This window comes from Leptodactylus fuscus, chromosome 3 (assembly GCF_031893055.1).
Source record: "Leptodactylus fuscus isolate aLepFus1 chromosome 3, aLepFus1.hap2, whole genome shotgun sequence".
In the NCBI taxonomy this organism is placed as follows: Eukaryota; Metazoa; Chordata; class Amphibia; order Anura; family Leptodactylidae; genus Leptodactylus; species Leptodactylus fuscus.
Genome location: NC_134267.1, coordinates 50,008,047 through 50,025,695, shown reverse-complemented (window position 1 = coordinate 50,025,695; position 17,649 = coordinate 50,008,047). Strand labels below are relative to the sequence as shown.

At 44.6% G+C, this 17,649-nt stretch overlaps 1 protein-coding gene across 3 annotated transcripts in view; it reads right to left on the bottom strand.

Moving 5' to 3' along the window:
* The window catches only part of PSME4 (proteasome activator subunit 4), a 111,483-nt gene extending 94,691 nt beyond the window's left edge, over positions 1-16,792 (bottom strand). For all 3 annotated transcript variants that reach the window (XM_075267565.1, XM_075267567.1, XM_075267566.1), the window contains exon 1: positions 16,445-16,792. In XM_075267565.1, the coding sequence (XP_075123666.1) occupies positions 16,445-16,647 (203 nt within the window). In that variant the 5' untranslated portion in view covers positions 16,648-16,792. The remainder of the gene's footprint in view (positions 1-16,444) is intronic.
* Positions 16,793-17,649: the final 857 nt, after the last annotated feature.

Below are 17,649 nucleotides of genomic sequence, written 5' to 3'. Positions count from 1 at the left end.
GCCACAGGTCCAACTTCGACACCCAATACGTGTAGGGCGCAGAGGGGTCGGAGAGGACAGGGCTGTGGTCGGAAAGGTATTCCCGCAACATGCGCCTATACTTCTCACGCCTGGTGACACTAGGACCCTCCGTGGCGGCACTTTGGCGAGGGGGTGCCATCAAGGTGTCCCAGACCTTAGACAGTGTGCCCCTCGTTTGTGTGGACCGGTGAGAACTTGGTTGCCTACTGGAGGAACTGCCCTCCCTGCCGCCAACGTCACATGCTGGAAACATCTCCATCATATTCTGCACCAATTGCCTGTGGCAAGCATTGATGCGATTGGCCCTCCCCTCTACCGGAATAAAAGACGAGATGTTTTTATACCGGGGGTCAAGGATAGCAAAGATCCAGTACTGGTTGTCCTCCATGATTTTGACAATACGCTTGTCGGTTGTAAAGCACCCCAACATGAACTCAGCCATGTCTGCCACAGTGTTAGTTGGCATGACTCCTCTGGCCCCACCGGAAAGTTCAATCTCCATTTCCTCCTCATCCTCCATGTCTACCCATCCGCGCTGCAACAATGGGACGATTCGAAGTTGCCCGGAAGCCTCCTGTATCACCATCACATCATCGGACAACTCTTCTTCCTCCTCCTCCATTAAACGCAGTGAAGCGGACAGATGTGTGGACCTACTCTCCAGCTGTGACGGATCGGATGCTATCCCTAACTCCTCTGTGTGATCTGAGTTATCCCTGATGTCAATCAGGGATTCTCTCAGAACACACAAGAGCGGGATTGTAAGGCTCACCATCGCATCCTCAGAGCTCACCCTCCTTGTGGACTCCTCAAAGACCCGTAGGATGTCACAAAGGTCTCTCATCCATGGCCACTCATGGATGTGAAACTGAGGCAGCTGACTTTGTGGCACCCTAGGGTTTTGTAGCTGGTATTCCATCAAAGGTCTCTGCTGCTCAACCACTCTATTCAACATCTGAAACGTTGAGTTCCAGCGTGTGGGGACGTCGCACAAAAGCCGGTGTTGTGGCACATGCAGGCGTTGCTGGAGAGATTTTAAGCTAGCAGCGGCTACTGTCGACTTGCGAAAGTGGGCGCACATGCGCCGCACTTTCACCAGTAGCTCTGGAACATTGGGGTAGCTCTTTAGGAAACGTTGCACCACTAGGTTGAAGACGTGGGCCAGGCATGGAACATGTTGGAGTCCGGCAAGCTCCAGAGCTGCTACCAGGTTCCGGCCGTTATCACAAACGACCATGCCTGGGCCCAGGTGCAGCGGCTCAAACCATATTGCCGTCTCATCGAGGAGGGCATCCCTCACCTCGGAGGCAGTGTGCTGTCTGTCCCCCAAGCTGATCAGCTTCAGCACAGCCTGCTGACGTCTACCAACGCCAGTGCTGCAACGTTTCCAACTCGTAGCTGGGGTCAATCTAACAGCGGAGGAGGAGGCGGTGGCGGAGGAGGAGGCGGTGGCGGAGGAGGAGGAGGGGGGTGTTCTTCTCGTGTCCCTGCCAGGAATGTTAGGCGGGGAGACGAGGTACACCGGGCCAGTTTGGGAAGCAGTCCCAGCCTCAACTACATTCACCCAGTGTGCCGTCAGTGAAATGTAGCGTCCCTGTCCGCATGCACTTGTCCACGCGTCGGTGGTCAAGTGGACCTTTGTGCAAAGCGCGGAACTAAGGGCCCGCCTGATGTTGAGTGACACGTGCTGGTGCATGGCGGGGACGGCACACCGGGAGAAGTAGTGACGGCTAGGGACGGCATAGCGAGGTGCCGCAGTTGCCATCAGGTCCAGGAAGGCGGGAGTTTCAACAAGCCGGAACGTCAACATCTCCTGGGCCAGCAGTTTAGCGATGTTGGCGTTCAAGGCTTGCGCGTGTGGGTGGTTAGCAGTGTATTTCTGCCGCCGCTCCAATGTCTGAGAGATGGTGGGTTGTTGTAAAGAAACGCCTGATGGTGCCTTTGATGGTGCAGGAGAAGGAGATAAGACAGGACCAGGGGAGGATGAGGTAGAAGTCAACAAAGTGGCGGAGGCAGATGAAGTGGTGTCCTGGCTCGTCCTCTGGAGTGCATCGCCAGCACAGTCAGCAGTGGCAGTGGCAGTGGCAGAGGCAGTGGCAGTGGCGTGAACGGCAGGCGGCCTTTGTCCTGCCGTTGCTGCCTGCCACTGATTCCAGTGCTTGGATTCCAAATGACGGCGCATTGAAGTGGTGGACAGGTTGCTCTTCTCAGAGCCCCTAATCAATTTCGAGAGGCAAATTGTGCAGACAACACTATATCTGTCCTCGGCGCATTCCTTGAAAAAACTCCACACCTTCGAGAAACGTGCCCTCGAGGTGGGAGTTTTTCGGGGCTGGGTACGAACTGGAACATCTTGGGAGATTCCGGGTGTGGCCTGGCTTCGCCTAAGCTGCTGACCTCTGCCTCTGCCTCTAGCTACCCTTTTTGGTGCTGCACCTGCCTCAACATCCACACTACTTTCCCCGCTTGACATCCCCCCTGTCCAGGTCGGGTCAGTGTCCTCATCATCCACCACTTCCTCTTCCAACTCCTGTCTCATCTCCTCCTCCCGCACAATGCGCCGGTCAACTGGATGCCCTGACGGCAACTGCGTCACATCATCGTCGATGAGGGTGGGTTGCTGGTCATCCACCACCAAATCGAACGGAGATGGAGGAGACTAGTGTTTGAGCATCTGGACACAGATGCTCCTCTGTTAGGTTCGTGGAATCGTGACGTGGAGAGGCAGGTTGAGGGACAATGAAAGGAGCGGAGAACAGCTCTGGGGAGCAGGGACAGTTTGGGTTATTGTTCTGTAAAGCTTCGGAATTTTGGGAGGAAGGAAGACAAGACTGTTGGGTAATAGGAGGAGAGGAGGCAGAGTGACTGGCTGCTGGACAATGTGCTGTAAGCGTTCTCTGACAGCCATTGCAAGACCTGTTCCTGGTTCTCGGGCCTACTAAGGTTTGTACCCTGCAGTTTAGTTAATGTGGCAAGCAACCCTGGCACTGTGGAGTGGCGCAATGCTTGCTGCCCCACAGGAGTAGGCACGGGACGCCCTGTGGCTTCACTGCTACCTTGCTCCCCAGAACCATTCCCCCGACCTCGCCCACGGCCTCGTCCACGTCCCTTTCCGGGAGCCTTGCGCATTTTGAATTCCTAGTTAGAAATTGGCACTGTATACCAGTAGTAAAAATTGTGGGTGCACGTAACCCCAATATATTCTTTGAATTCCCAGTCAGACACTGGCACTATATGGCAGTAGCAAGAAATGAGGGTATTTGTATTCCCAATATACTCTTTGAATTCCCAGTCAGACAATGGCACTGTATACCAGTAGTAAAAATTGTGGGTGCACGTAACCCCAATATATTCTTTGAATTCCCAGTCAGACAATGGCACTGTATACCAGTAGTAAAAATTGTGGGTGCACGTAACCCCAATATATTCTTTGAATTACCAGTCAGAAACTGGCACTATATGGCAGTAGCAAGAAATGAGGGTATTTATAACCCCAATATATTCTTTGAATTCCCAGTCAGACAATGGCACTGTATACCAGTAGTAAAAATTGTGGGTGCACGTAACCCCAATATATTCTTTGAATTACCAGTCAGAAACTGGCACTATATGGCAGTAGCAAGAAATGAGGGTATTTGTATTCCCAATATACTCTTTGAATTCCCAGTCAGACAATGGCACTGTATACCAGTAGTAAAAATTGTGGGTGCACGTAACCCCAATATATTCTTTGAATTACCAGTCAGAAACTGGCACTATATGGCAGTAGCAAGAAATGAGGGTATTTGTATTCCTAATATACTCTTTGAATTCCCAGTCAGACAATGGCACTGTATACCAGTAGTAAAAATTGTGGGTGCACGTAACCCCAATATATTCTTTGAATTACCAGTCAGAAACTGGCACTATATGGCAGTAGCAAGAAATGAGGGTATTTGTATTCCCAATATACTCTTTGAATTCCCAGTCAGACAATGGCACTGTATACCAGTAGTAAAAATTGTGGGTGCACGTAACCCCAATATATTCTTTGAATTCCCAGTCAGACAATGGCACTGTATACCAGTAGTAAAAATTGTGGGTGCACGTAACCCCAATATATTCTTTGAATTACCAGTCAGAAACTGGCACTATATGGCAGTAGCAAGAAATGAGGGTATTTGTATTCCCAATATACTCTTTGAATTCCCAGTCAGACAATGGCACTGTATACCAGTAGTAAAAATTGTGGGTGCACGTAACCCCAATATATTCTTTGAATTACCAGTCAGACACTGGCACTATATGGCAGTAGCAAGAAATGAGGGTATTTGTATTCCCAATATACTCTTTGAATTCCCAGTCAGACAATGGCACTGTATACCAGTAGTAAAAATTGTGGGTGCACGTAACCCCAATATATTCTTTGAATTACCAGTCAGAAACTGGCACTATATGGCAGTAGCAAGAAATGAGGGTATTTGTATTCCCAATATACTCTTTGAATTCCCAGTCAGACAATGGCACTGTATACCAGTAGTAAAAATTGTGGGTGCACGTAACCCCAATATATTCTTTGAATTCCCAGTCAGACAATGGCACTGTATACCAGTAGTAAAAATTGTGGGTGCACGTAACCCCAATATATTCTTTGAATTCCCAGTCAGAAACTGGCACTATATGGCAGTAGCAAGAAATGAGGGTATTTGTATTCCCAATATACTCTTTGAATTCCCAGTCAGACAATGGCACTGTATACCAGTAGTAAAAATTGTGGGTGCACGTAACCCCAATATATTCTTTGAATTCCCAGTCAGAAACTGGCACTATATGGCAGTAGCAAGAAATGAGGGTATTTGTATTCCCAATATACTCTTTGAATTCCCAGTCAGACAATGGCACTGTATACCAGTAGTAAAAATTGTGGGTGCACGTAACCCCAATATATTCTTTGAATTACCAGTCAGAAACTGGCACTATATGGCAGTAGCAAGAAATGAGGGTATTTATAACCCCAATATATTCTTTGAATTCCCAGTCAGACAATGGCACTGTATACCAGTAGTAAAAATTGTGGGTGCACGTAACCCCAATATATTCTTTGAATTACCAGTCAGAAACTGGCACTATATGGCAGTAGCAAGAAATGAGGGTATTTATAACCCCAATATATTCTTTGAATTCCCAGTCAGACAATGGCACTGTATACCAGTAGTAAAAATTGTGGGTGCACGTAACCCCAATATATTCTTTGAATTACCAGTCAGACACTGGCACTATATGGCAGTAGCAAGAAATGAGGGTATTTGTATTCCCAATATACTCTTTGAATTCCCAGTCAGACAATGGCACTGTATACCAGTAGTAAAAATTGTGGGTGCACGTAACCCCAATATATTCTTTGAATTACCAGTCAGAAACTGGCACTATATGGCATTAGCAAGAAATGAGGGTATTTATAACCCCAATATATTCTTTGAATTCCCAGTCAGACAATGGCACTGTATACCAGTAGTAAAAATTGTGGGTGCACGTAACCCCAATATATTCTTTGAATTACCAGTCAGAAACTGGCACTATATGGCAGTAGCAAGAAATGAGGGTATTTATAACCCCAATATATTCTTTGAATTCCCAGTCAGACAATGGCACTGTATACCAGTAGTAAAAATTGTGGGTGCACGTAACCCCAATATATTCTTTGAATTACCAGTCAGACACTGGCACTATATGGCAGTAGCAAGAAATGAGGGTATTTGTATTCCCAATATACTCTTTGAATTCCCAGTCAGACAATGGCACTGTATACCAGTAGTAAAAATTGTGGGTGCACGTAACCCCAATATATTCTTTGAATTCCCAGTCAGACAATGGCACTGTATACCAGTAGTAAAAATTGTGGGTGCACGTAACCCCAATATATTCTTTGAATTCCCAGTCAGAAACTGGCACTATATGGCAGTAGCAAGAAATGAGGGTATTTGTATTCCCAATATACTCTTTGAATTCCCAGTCAGACAATGGCACTGTATACCAGTAGTAAAAATTGTGGGTGCACGTAACCCCAATATATTCTTTGAATTCCCAGTCAGAAACTGGCACTATATGGCAGTAGCAAGAAATGAGGGTATTTGTATTCCCAATATACTCTTTGAATTCCCAGTCAGACAATGGCACTGTATACCAGTAGTAAAAATTGTGGGTGCACGTAACCCCAATATATTCTTTGAATTACCAGTCAGAAACTGGCACTATATGGCAGTAGCAAGAAATGAGGGTATTTGTATTCCCAATATACTCTTTGAATTCCCAGTCAGACAATGGCACTGTATACCAGTAGTAAAAATTGTGGGTGCACGTAACCCCAATATATTCTTTGAATTACCAGTCAGAAACTGGCACTATATGGCAGTAGCAAGAAATGAGGGTATTTATAACCCCAATATATTCTTTGAATTCCCAGTCAGACAATGGCACTGTATACCAGTAGTAAAAATTGTGGGTGCACGTAACCCCAATATATTCTTTGAATTACCAGTCAGACACTGGCACTATATGGCAGTAGCAAGAAATGAGGGTATTTGTATTCCCAATATACTCTTTGAATTCCCAGTCAGACAATGGCACTGTATACCAGTAGTAAAAATTGTGGGTGCACGTAACCCCAATATATTCTTTGAATTCCCAGTCAGACAATGGCACTGTATACCAGTAGTAAAAATTGTGGGTGCACGTAACCCCAATATATTCTTTGAATTCCCAGTCAGACAATGGCACTGTATACCAGTAGTAAAAATTGTGGGTGTATATAGCCCCAATTCTATTGCTAGGGGACTTGCAGGGTATTTCTGGGGTGAAGGTGGGGGGGCACACCGTTGGAACGGGTATCGGGGTATATATCGGGTATACGGGAATACACTGACAGTGTATTCCATTCAGGATCCTGGGAAAGCTGGGTTGCGGCGATTGAGCCCGTCAGTGCCACGTTACACTGACAAGCTTCTCCCTGGAATTTAGCTCTTATAAGAGCTGTTGGTTGTCTTCTCCTTCCTATCCTAGCCTGTCCCTGCCTACCCAGAATCTAAGCCCTAGCTAGCTGGACAGAAACCTCCGTCCTCGGTGAATTGCAAGCTCAGAATGACGCGAAGCTGGGCGTCGCTGTTCTTTTAAATTAGAGGTCACATGTTTTCGGCAGCCAATGGGTTTTGCCTACTTTTTTCAACGTCACCGGTGTCGTAGTTCCTGTCCCACCTACCCTGCGCTGTTATTGGAGCAAAAAAGGCGCCAGGGAAGGTGGGAGGGGAATCGAGTAATGGCGCACTTTACCACGCGGTGTTCGATTCGATTCGAACATGCCGAACAGCCTAATATCCGATCGAACATGAGTTCGATAGAACACTGTTCGCTCATCTCTAGTCTTTATGTACTAAATCAATATAGAACATGGCCATGTGGCTCTCCATTTCGGATATAGGAGATGATTCAGACACACCACACACATCTTCTCACCCTGCCCCTCCTACTGTTACTATCCTCTGACCACGTTGGACCTCAGTGACTTGCTTGGACCTACATATTTCTATATATTAAAACTACTGGTACCATCATACTGAGCTATGCATTGTTATACTTTGCATTATTTGCTTAATTCGTTGTAATTTTGTTTGCTTGCTCATTTCTGCTGTTTTGGTTCCCCCTCATGTCCCATTCTCCCTGTTTGCCTTATGTCCCTGTTTGGTCGGACGTGTTACCGCATATTTTCCTCTCCCATTGCCGGATAAGGCCTTCATGACCGCTGTTGGACTCTGAAAATCCATTTCTGGACATTACGGTCACGATTCGGCCTTCTTGGACCGGTATGACCTTGGAATTGCATTTATGCTATGTCGTGTTTTCTCCCCTCCCTTCTTCCTCTTTGTATTTCCTCGTGTGCTACTCGATTGTATTTTTTCTTTGTTTTTATAAAAACAATAAAAGTCAAATTTAAAATAAAATCAATCAATATAAAACATGTCCACAATCCCATACGCAATACACACACATGGGAGTGAATGCAGGCCAAGTCGTGTCAGAGATGTTCCAGGGGGGATGCTACAAGACATGTTCACACTGCTCCAAGAACCACAATATTCATAGAAACGTATAAAGTGCACTCTCTCTTGTGCTTCTCACATGTCCTTACGACTCAATTTGCAGTACCAATGGCAAGGTCAGCATGACCCAGTGATGTGGTGTATCCCCTACTTCACCCTGACAGTAAAACTACGTAGCATCCATGGACACACACACATTAAAAAGCAACCCTCAAGGGTTAAAGGGAACGTCTCATGATTAGGTGAGAAGTACCTGTTCTTATGGGGGAACATGAGGGGATTTCTTCAATATTGCCAGTATAGGGGATCAGGTTAAATCTTGAGACTGCGTTTTTGATTCTAGGAAAGACTGTAAAATGTAATCTACGCCATGTTTTATAAGGGGTCCCTCAAAATTCGGATCAGTTTGCACAGTAAACTACATAGAACATAACTGCAGTATACAGAGCACACATCTGCTTTCAGCTCCATGCTGTGTATACTATGGGTGTCAGGAGCATCCGAAACAGGTGATCAATGTGCGGACCGCCCATCGGCCCCACACCAGTGAGATAGTCAAGGTCTATCCTAAGGGTAGGCCACAAATAATCGAAAAATACATTTAAAAAGCTAACCCTCATAAGGATGCAGCAGTATTTTTGTTCACATGGCACTATTATTGGGTACATACAATAAGTTTGTTTAGTTTTTGTTAATGTTTTAAAGAGGGACAGAAAGAAAACCCTGCAATTCCATCATTACTTTTTGGATTTCGCTGTTCCACTGTCCACTTTGTAGTAAAATGTATATTGTATCTTTCCTCAGCAGGTCACTACAGATAGAGCAATGTCATATTCATATAGATTTTGTTGCACCGCGTTCTTCAATGTTGTTGTCAGCTGCAACTTAAATGCAACATCAGAACTTACCCTAAAGGTATGTTCACACATGAGGAAAGCCAGGCATTCATCTCATAAAACTGATTGGGGTTGTTCCTGCCACACCTTCATAAGATTCCTAGAAGGTTGTGACAAGCATGGTGTTCATTTTAACACACAGAAATGCAAACACTTGATTGTGCAGGACTTTACGTCACATTACAATTTCCATAAGCAGGTAACAGGCTCCATGCACACGGGGGAATCCAAATAGGAATATCCGCTCCTTACAGTTGTGAAATTTCTCAACCCAAACCCAGTCAGCAGACCAGGACTTCTTGTGATCCTCATTGTGATATACTTACCCTCCTGTGGCCGCGGTATGCGGTATGGACAGGTGCAGGGAGGTATTCCAGGTCTCCTGCCTGGGTTTGAGCTGAAGAATCTGGCCTTTACATTGGACAAATTTCCTGATGGCCACGCGGTCTTGTTTACATATTTGCAGACAGCAATTTTGTTGCAAAAATGTATTTGCCTTTCCTATATTTTATTAAAGTTTCAGAATTCCATGCACATATGGTAGAGGTAACCCAACTGAAACAGAGTTTTGGGTTTCCTGCACACACCAGGTCTGGACTGGAATCTATGGCCTATATATTTGTTCATATTTCCTAGACTCGCAGTATCATTGTTTTCTCTCATAGAATCTAAGCTCTTGCGAGCAGGACCCTCACCCCCTACCATTTGATAGGTTTATTTCTTTGTCACATTGTAAGGTCTCATATTATCTATTCATGTGTCCAGTTATTTGCAAAGTGCTACAGAATATGTTGACACTATATAAATAAAATTATTATTATGCAGTCAAGGCAGGACTATTGTCATGTATTGTAACCTTGACACAATAGTAGTCTCACGGCCAGCCAGTGTCTTACAGCATCAGAGATAACTATGGCAGTGTAAATGCATGGGCAATATACAGACCAGGATTGCCCATATGTAGCCACTATAGTGAGCAGAAACTTCTTAAAAACACTCCATCTTGTGTGACCATACCATATACCACACTGTTTAGCACAGAGGAGTACATGTCCTGACGGGAATCAAACGTTCCTCTGAACGTGCAGGCACTCCTCTGAACACAGCACTTGCCTAAGGCTGCGTTCGCACTTTGCAGTCATAAAATATGGGAAATAGGCAAGTTACACGGAGAATACCAGTCAATGTTGGAACCATATAAAAAGAAAAAAAAACTTCTATCAGATGTCATCTTCTCCTTCAGGTTTGTACGGCAGAGACGAGATCTACAGTAAACCTGCAGCAAAATCTGCATGTCATACTATAAATGCGGACTAGCATGATAAAAACCCCCAAGTGCGGGTACTCTTAAAGGGAAGGGCACATGTTCAGTTTTTTAATGCATTTTTTGAAAATGAACCTCTTAAAAAGGGAAGGAACATATAAATGACAAATAGTACATGTGAGCTATTGGCTTCAAAAACCGTATGAAAAAAACCTGAACATGTCCTTACACTAAGTGTAGCCAGGGCCATAACTCGCCTCAGGTGGCAGTCACACAGTCCCAGAGGGGATGCGGCAACCATGTCAGGTGCAGACAGTAAAGTGCCAAGCGGCACTGCTGTATAGGGGGAGGACTATTAGCTATGGGGGAACTATTAGGGGGAGTGCAATATTTTTTTTTTTCTAGTGAAGGGAACCTTCCAACTGGGAGTCTTGGGGGGTGAGTGGGGGGGGGGGGGGGACACCATTTAATTTTTTTGCCTCATGCAGCAAATAAGCTAAAATCAGCCCTGGGTGTAGCTACATGAGGTTGGTCGCTACAAGTCTATTATTTTATATGCCATTTTTATCATCAAAGACAATGAAGAGAACTACAGGAAAAATTCCACAGAAACACCAATTATGTAAGCCTGGACTTAAAGGGAGTCTATCAGCAGACTCAGCGCAAAAAGGGTTAATATAACTTATTTGTAGAAAAGCTGCATTTTATTCATATGCAAATGAGCTAAAAATTCATCAGGAACGACAACATCATGTCAAGATCTTCCTCTTGCTCGGGAGGAGATGGGAGAAAGCTCCGATTACGTCAGGTTTTTCTGGATGAAGTATTGAGTGAGAGAAGATTTTGTCGGATGCTGAGCTGCCCCGGAAAATGCCCCCTTAGTTCATTTGTATAGGAATAGAAAGCAGCTCTTTATCAAAATTAAGCAGCCATTCTACAAAGAAAGTTATAGCATTGTGCTCAAGGCTCTGAGTAAAGTACATTCAAGCAAGTGGTCTCGGACCAGAGCAGCCAATGGGGGATTATTCCTCATTATTACACTGTCCACCTTGGATTGGAGCTCTGATTCTCGTTGCTTTATCTGCTCTGGTCCAAGACCCCCATTTGACAGTGGAGAACTTAATTATATCAGCCAATGAAACTAACCAGTTATTGCTCAGGAATGATGGGGGGCTAAGAAGAAATTCCAAGCGTGACAGAATCAGAGTAGAGACTAATAAAGGGCGCAATGACATGTAGTTTATCGATTTAAGAAAAAAAAAAAAAAAGAGTTATTTATGAACGTCACCATTTTCCACAAACTCTATCATTGCATAGTAATGATGCTCCTTATGTACATCCATTCAGCTGACCATAGAGATGAGATTTACTTGACCATGAACATGGAGACTATCAAAATACTGGAACATGATAGATCAGTGGGGATAGTGCGAAAATACAACATATCATCCGAAGTCAGGACGTCAGGCTGTTATGTGAAGCCCTGCACTGCTGATATCATATGACCAGCGGATAGAGAAGAACTTGAATCTAAATTCTGACCTCATTCAGTCGTGAATGGACAACCCTTCAGGCCTAATGCACAAGACCAAGTGTGCAGGCCGAGGCACTTTTGAGGCTCCGTTCTGATGAATATAGCACAGGTCCTATTCTACTCTGTGCCATCGCAACAGAAAGGATCGGACGCCCTCATACAGGAGAATGCATCACGGAAGGCACTCCGATACCACTGCAAATGTTATTCGTGTTCATTCCGCTACAAAATTGTCCCCACCTTGTAGGTTGATAAATGGGGAAGCACCAAACATGTCTGGTTTTGCTTTTATTTCAAATATATCACACAGACTTAAAGAGGACCTTTCACCTCCTTCACTAACGCCAACTCTTTGCATCCTACTACAGATGCAGCTTAATTTTTTTTTTCTCTAGCTTCTACCTTTCCTGGGAAATCGATGCTGTTTGTGGCAGCTCGCAATATACTAATTTGGCTGTATAGTGTCAGGTGGGCAATCCTAGGTTGGAGAAGATTGTCAGTTGGGTGGTCCTAGACTGAGAATATTAAGCACATTGGGAGCTGAAACCAACAGCATTGATTGCTCGGGAATAGTAGGGGCTAGAGAAAAATTTTAAAAGAATTCAACTGTGCCAGAGTCAGTGGAGCGGCACTTATTAAAGAATGTTAAGAAAGTTGGCGGAGAGGGTGACCAGTCAACTTTAAAAAGGCCGGGTCACTTCTCCTAACATTTCTCTTTAAATAAATACTTGTAATCTCACTATATAACAAACCTGGATAATTTTCCTATAGCTCTGTGCGGTTACTCCATTATTCCTAAAAATTTACAATTACATCTGGCAGGTGGATGTTACCAGTAGGAGGTGCATTGCTACACAGTCTGACTGTCCGATCCCTGCTCACAATGTGTAAGAACAAACTATTTAGACAGGGAGAATTGTAACACCCAGCAGACAATTGATTCCTAAACTTTTAGGAGGATTTAAAGGCAAATTATAAAAGTCAGAGGAGCAGATAAATTAACACTTAGTTCTGAAGCTAATTTCACACTAACGTTTGAGTTTCCATCCTTGGAGTCTGCATGGGGACCCAAAAGATCAAAAATGTCCACTTAAAAAGCAGTTACATGTGCAATCCAGACGACCCCATAGATTATAATGGGGTCCACTGGATTTCCACAGATTTTATACTAAAACAAGAAGAGAGAAAACGCCTCTTAGCAGGACTTTTCTCTCTGCTGATTTTAGGCGGCTTCAGCGGTGGCTTCTCCTACGGAGACTCCAACACTAGTGTGAATCCAGCCTTAGGCCTCATTAACATCTGCATTGGTAATCCATTCGGGGGAGTCTGGATGGGGACAGCGTACGGGTTTCCGTTTGGGGGTCTGCTTGGTTACCCCAAAACAGAAACCTAATGTGCATTAAAAAAAGCAGTTACCTTAGGAAACCCGTGGACCCTATAGATTATAATGGGGTCTGTGTGGTTTCTGTCCAAAAAGGGCAAAAACTGTGGAGGCGCGAAGGGATTGCCCATAAGGAGACTGGGCGCAGATGTGAACTGAGCCTTAGATCTGATCTGCCATGCTTACAGTTCATTTTTTAAACCTTGAATACATAAGGGTCAATGCACACTGAGTTTTTCAGCGAGGAAAAACTTCAGGAAGTAGGAAATGATTTTTTTAAGCGGTTTTTGGAGATTTTTTTTTCAGGATTTGTTTTAGTTTTTTTTCCCTCCAGCACAGTGTATGGACCTTGAAAAAACAGCGGTTTTTCCCAACTGAGCGCCCAAATCCATGACACAGATTTTCCACCTCCCATTGACTGCGTTGGGTTTTGCAGGCAGAATGTGCCTGAAGGAAGCTTTTTTTCCCCGCTAGAATGTTACGGGGAGGCGGGTTTTTTTACACGCAGATTCTGACGCGGGATCAGCGTGCGTTCAGTGTGCATTGACCCAAATAACAAGGAGTCAAAGCAGTGTGAACAGAGGCCCAAGTCATTTTCAGAACACAAATCAGGTGGGTGCTAGAGATACTTCATGTCCCTGATGAAATATATTTTTCTGAGAACAAAAAAAAAAAAAAAAAAAAAAAAAATTATATAATCAGATCAGTAAGGCAGGACCAATACGTATACTACATATATCTAACGTCTAGTTCTTACTGGAAAATAAAAATAGACTATACAGAATTAAAGAGACTCCTCCCTGTGTCTCATATCAAAAATATTGTCCCCACAAACTTCACTCCAAGCCCGGTGACAAGCATGCATTATTTTTATTAGAATAAATAGAAATAAAGTGACAGCGGTGAGAGACTGACACCCAATGGTACACCGTGCAAGCACTTGTACTGTAAAAGCTTTCTACATAAGATACAACCCTCCTGGCAGAAATAGCAAAGTACAAATAATAAGTCAAACATGACAGTGCAAAATGAGCGGCATCCGGAGTCACTATACACAAGATACACACAGGCCTGGATCATCTGACTGTGAGGTTATACTCCTGGGATAGATAACACCCTCAGAATATACTGTACAATAACCCACACATCAGCAGACACATTGCAAAGTCACTCCAAGATTGCAACAGTCCAAGAAGAAAGTGTCCTGTGTTTAGTAAATATGGAGAAATGTTTTCCAAGAGAAATCAGATCCTCAGTAAACAAGGCATCTAATAATACCACATTGCTTATAGCCACAATGACAACATAGCAATTACTAGAAAGGCTAGGAGCACAGAATACATGGAGGTCACGGCACAGACATGAATACATGGTGTCAGACACTGGCCACATCAAATAGAACAGAAGGAAGGTCAAACAGACCTTAAAACATGGACACAATGTAACATTGAGATCCAGGAATTCTACACATATCCTCGAGGATGAGCGCAGATACTTGCAGCACAGGCTGCGTTCTCCTGTAGAGGTCACATTAACCTGAAAGTAATTTATACTATGTACCCATCAGCTTCGCGTCTGCTTCATACCAAGGAGAGGGCATCTTATACTATAAACCAAGGCAACAGGATGCCAGCTGCAAGTTACAAAACCAAACAGCTAGAAAGATGAACTCAATGTTCCCTCTATGGCAGAATAATAGAAATCACCAGTGAATATAAGTCCTTGAGACGTCCTTAGCACGTTGGTAACAATTCTATTCAGCAGCTTCATTTTTATCCTACTTGGAAAGCTGCGTCTGACAACCAAGGCAGTCACCATTATAGCAGCCATAGGGGTTGTCACACAGAATCAACACAACAACAAAGAGCAAAGCCTGCTGGGTTATACAGCTCATTCTCCCATGCGTATAGGAGCTATCTGGACTCTTGAACAGGCAAATGAGGTTCAATAGAGATGAAAGATGTCCTGCTGCACGTGGGCACACATTACAGGGTGCCTAATAAAATGAATGGGCAAGCAGGCAAAATATAGGAGCATTAGAAAGGGGCTAGTTATTGCCTGCTTTCTGGCTAGGCAAGGGATGGTATCAAGTTGGGGGTCCCCTTTATGAAGTTTAACTATCCCTCTGCCATGGGTAACTGACTTTTAACAAAGGCGATTTGTCTAATGGATGGAGGAATATCTGAATATGACAGATGAGGACGACTAACAGAATTAAACTCAAGAGACCTCCAAAAAGTGATCCGACACCGCACAGGGATACCCCACAAATCTGAAAAACCTATTTCCCACCCTAATACAAAGTGTCTGAGTCAATGTGCATTAAGATCATTACAGTAGTACTTCGCTCAGCATATTTGTTTTCCAGAACCCAAACTCTCCTTCTAGTGCCAAGGCTATAAGATAGCAAACGCCCCCAAAAGATGGCAATGGCCGAGTTCAGACTATTAATGTAGCGTCCTGATATTATCAGTTTTGGATTGAGTATTTTACAAAGGACATTTTAACCTCCCAGAATGTATATTGTATTGGGTACATCAACGCCCACATAGAGGAATGTATTGATTTGGAAAGCTGTGTATTGTGTTTGCTGCATTAAAGGAACAGATTCCTGGAATTTTCCCATAGACAGAGTAGTAGGATATGTTCTCAATGAATCATAGAAGTTATAAATGAAAAAATAAAATAAAATATATATATATATATATATATATATATATATATATATATATATATATATATAAAATTTCCCCACTGTGGGACTATTAAAGGATATAGATATATATATATATATATATATATATATATATATATAACACAATAGTACGAACACCTAAATTGACCGCTTAAAGGGGAGCAATATAGGACAGACATCAATGTGTTCACTACATGTACTAGAAAGGTTGATGCTTTTTGCGCAATTTCGATTCACAAGCGAACTGTTCTTTCGGGATTTTTAGAAGGGGCCATACTAACTAGGGCCCTGGTTGTGCAGAGTATATAGCTCAGTTGTCACGTAATACAAGGTCTTGATGTGTGACATATGTGACAGATCCCATGAATCAGGTGACACTTTGCAGCTGTAAACAATTGTCCAGCCGGTATCAGTGACAGGAGAGAGCTATGCCCACCAGTGCCAGCCTAGTCACAGGAGAGAACAGCTGGCTACTGTGTGCCCAGGGCAGCTGCAGGCAGAGGTCAGATGCCGCCAGTGCCAGGCAGTGATTCCCAGGGACACAACACAATGGGATGAGAGGACACAATGGAGGCACTCACGTGTTCAGTTTTCGGCTCCAGAACAGCACCCCGGGCCACAGCTCTCTGAGGTGCACGGCCCGGCCCAGGCTGCTCTTGATCTGTGCCAGCAGCTCGTTAGACTCCCGGTCCAGGCGCTCAGCATAGGGCAGCAGGAGGTTGTAGACTATCTCCTTCTGGGGTCTGAAGCCCAGCTGCTCCGCTCTGTCCTCCCTGGTGCCCATGACGGGATACCCCGCTGCTGCTGCTGCTGTCCTCCTCCTCCCGCTACTGCTCAGGGTCACTACCGCGCCGGCCTCTGACTTGCACTCCTCTCCCAACTCTCCTCACTCAGTCTACCGGTGACGAAGCAGCCGAAGGGAGGGCAACAACGTCACCCAAGAGTGCTTCACAACGTCACTTCCGCCCCTTCTCTTAAAACTGCTGCTGACGTCACGCCTGACTGTGTCACATGACTGAGCGGAGCTAGTGGTCGGAGAGCGCGCCGTGTGCATTGTGATCAAGACTTGTGCATTGCTCGGGCTTGTATACTGCCATATATAATGTCATGGCTAGACTTAGTCCTTATTGCTATATCACATCCTTACTGCCAGGCTGAGCATTTTAGTTTTTTCATTTCTTGATTTCTGCAATCTAAAAGCAATAGGTGTTTTTTAAAATATTTTTCTGTTTATATTGCGGTATTAGAATACATTCAAATGGAGTTTTTTTGCAGGCGGATTTTGACGCAGAATCCACCTCAAAACGTCTCTTAGGGCTAGTTCACACGGGGCCAAAGGGGCGGATTTTGACAGCGGAATCCACGTCATAATCCGCCCCTTTACAATGGTGGTCTATGAAGACCACTAGCGCTCGTTTTTTCTGCTATCGGCAACTGCTGATAGTAGAAATAAAAAAGCGAGCTGCCCTTTCTTCAGGTGGATTCTGCAGCTCTCCGAGCCGTGGCTTCCACCTGTCAGCCGCAACCTCCGGCATCGCCCATTCATTTGAGCCGACTCCGGGGTGGGGGAAGCCGCGACATCGTGGCAGGCGGGTTTTGACCATATTTTGACTTGGCTCCCCAAGTCAAAATATGATCAAAATCCGCCCCCCCTGTGAACGAGCCCTTATTCATTCCACTGGGAGTCACTGTTCTTTTCCCGCTAGCGATTTTTTTATTCAGCTAGCAGGAAAAAAAAGTGGCGTGCCCTATCTTCACCCAGATTCCGCGGCTCGAGACTCCCTTT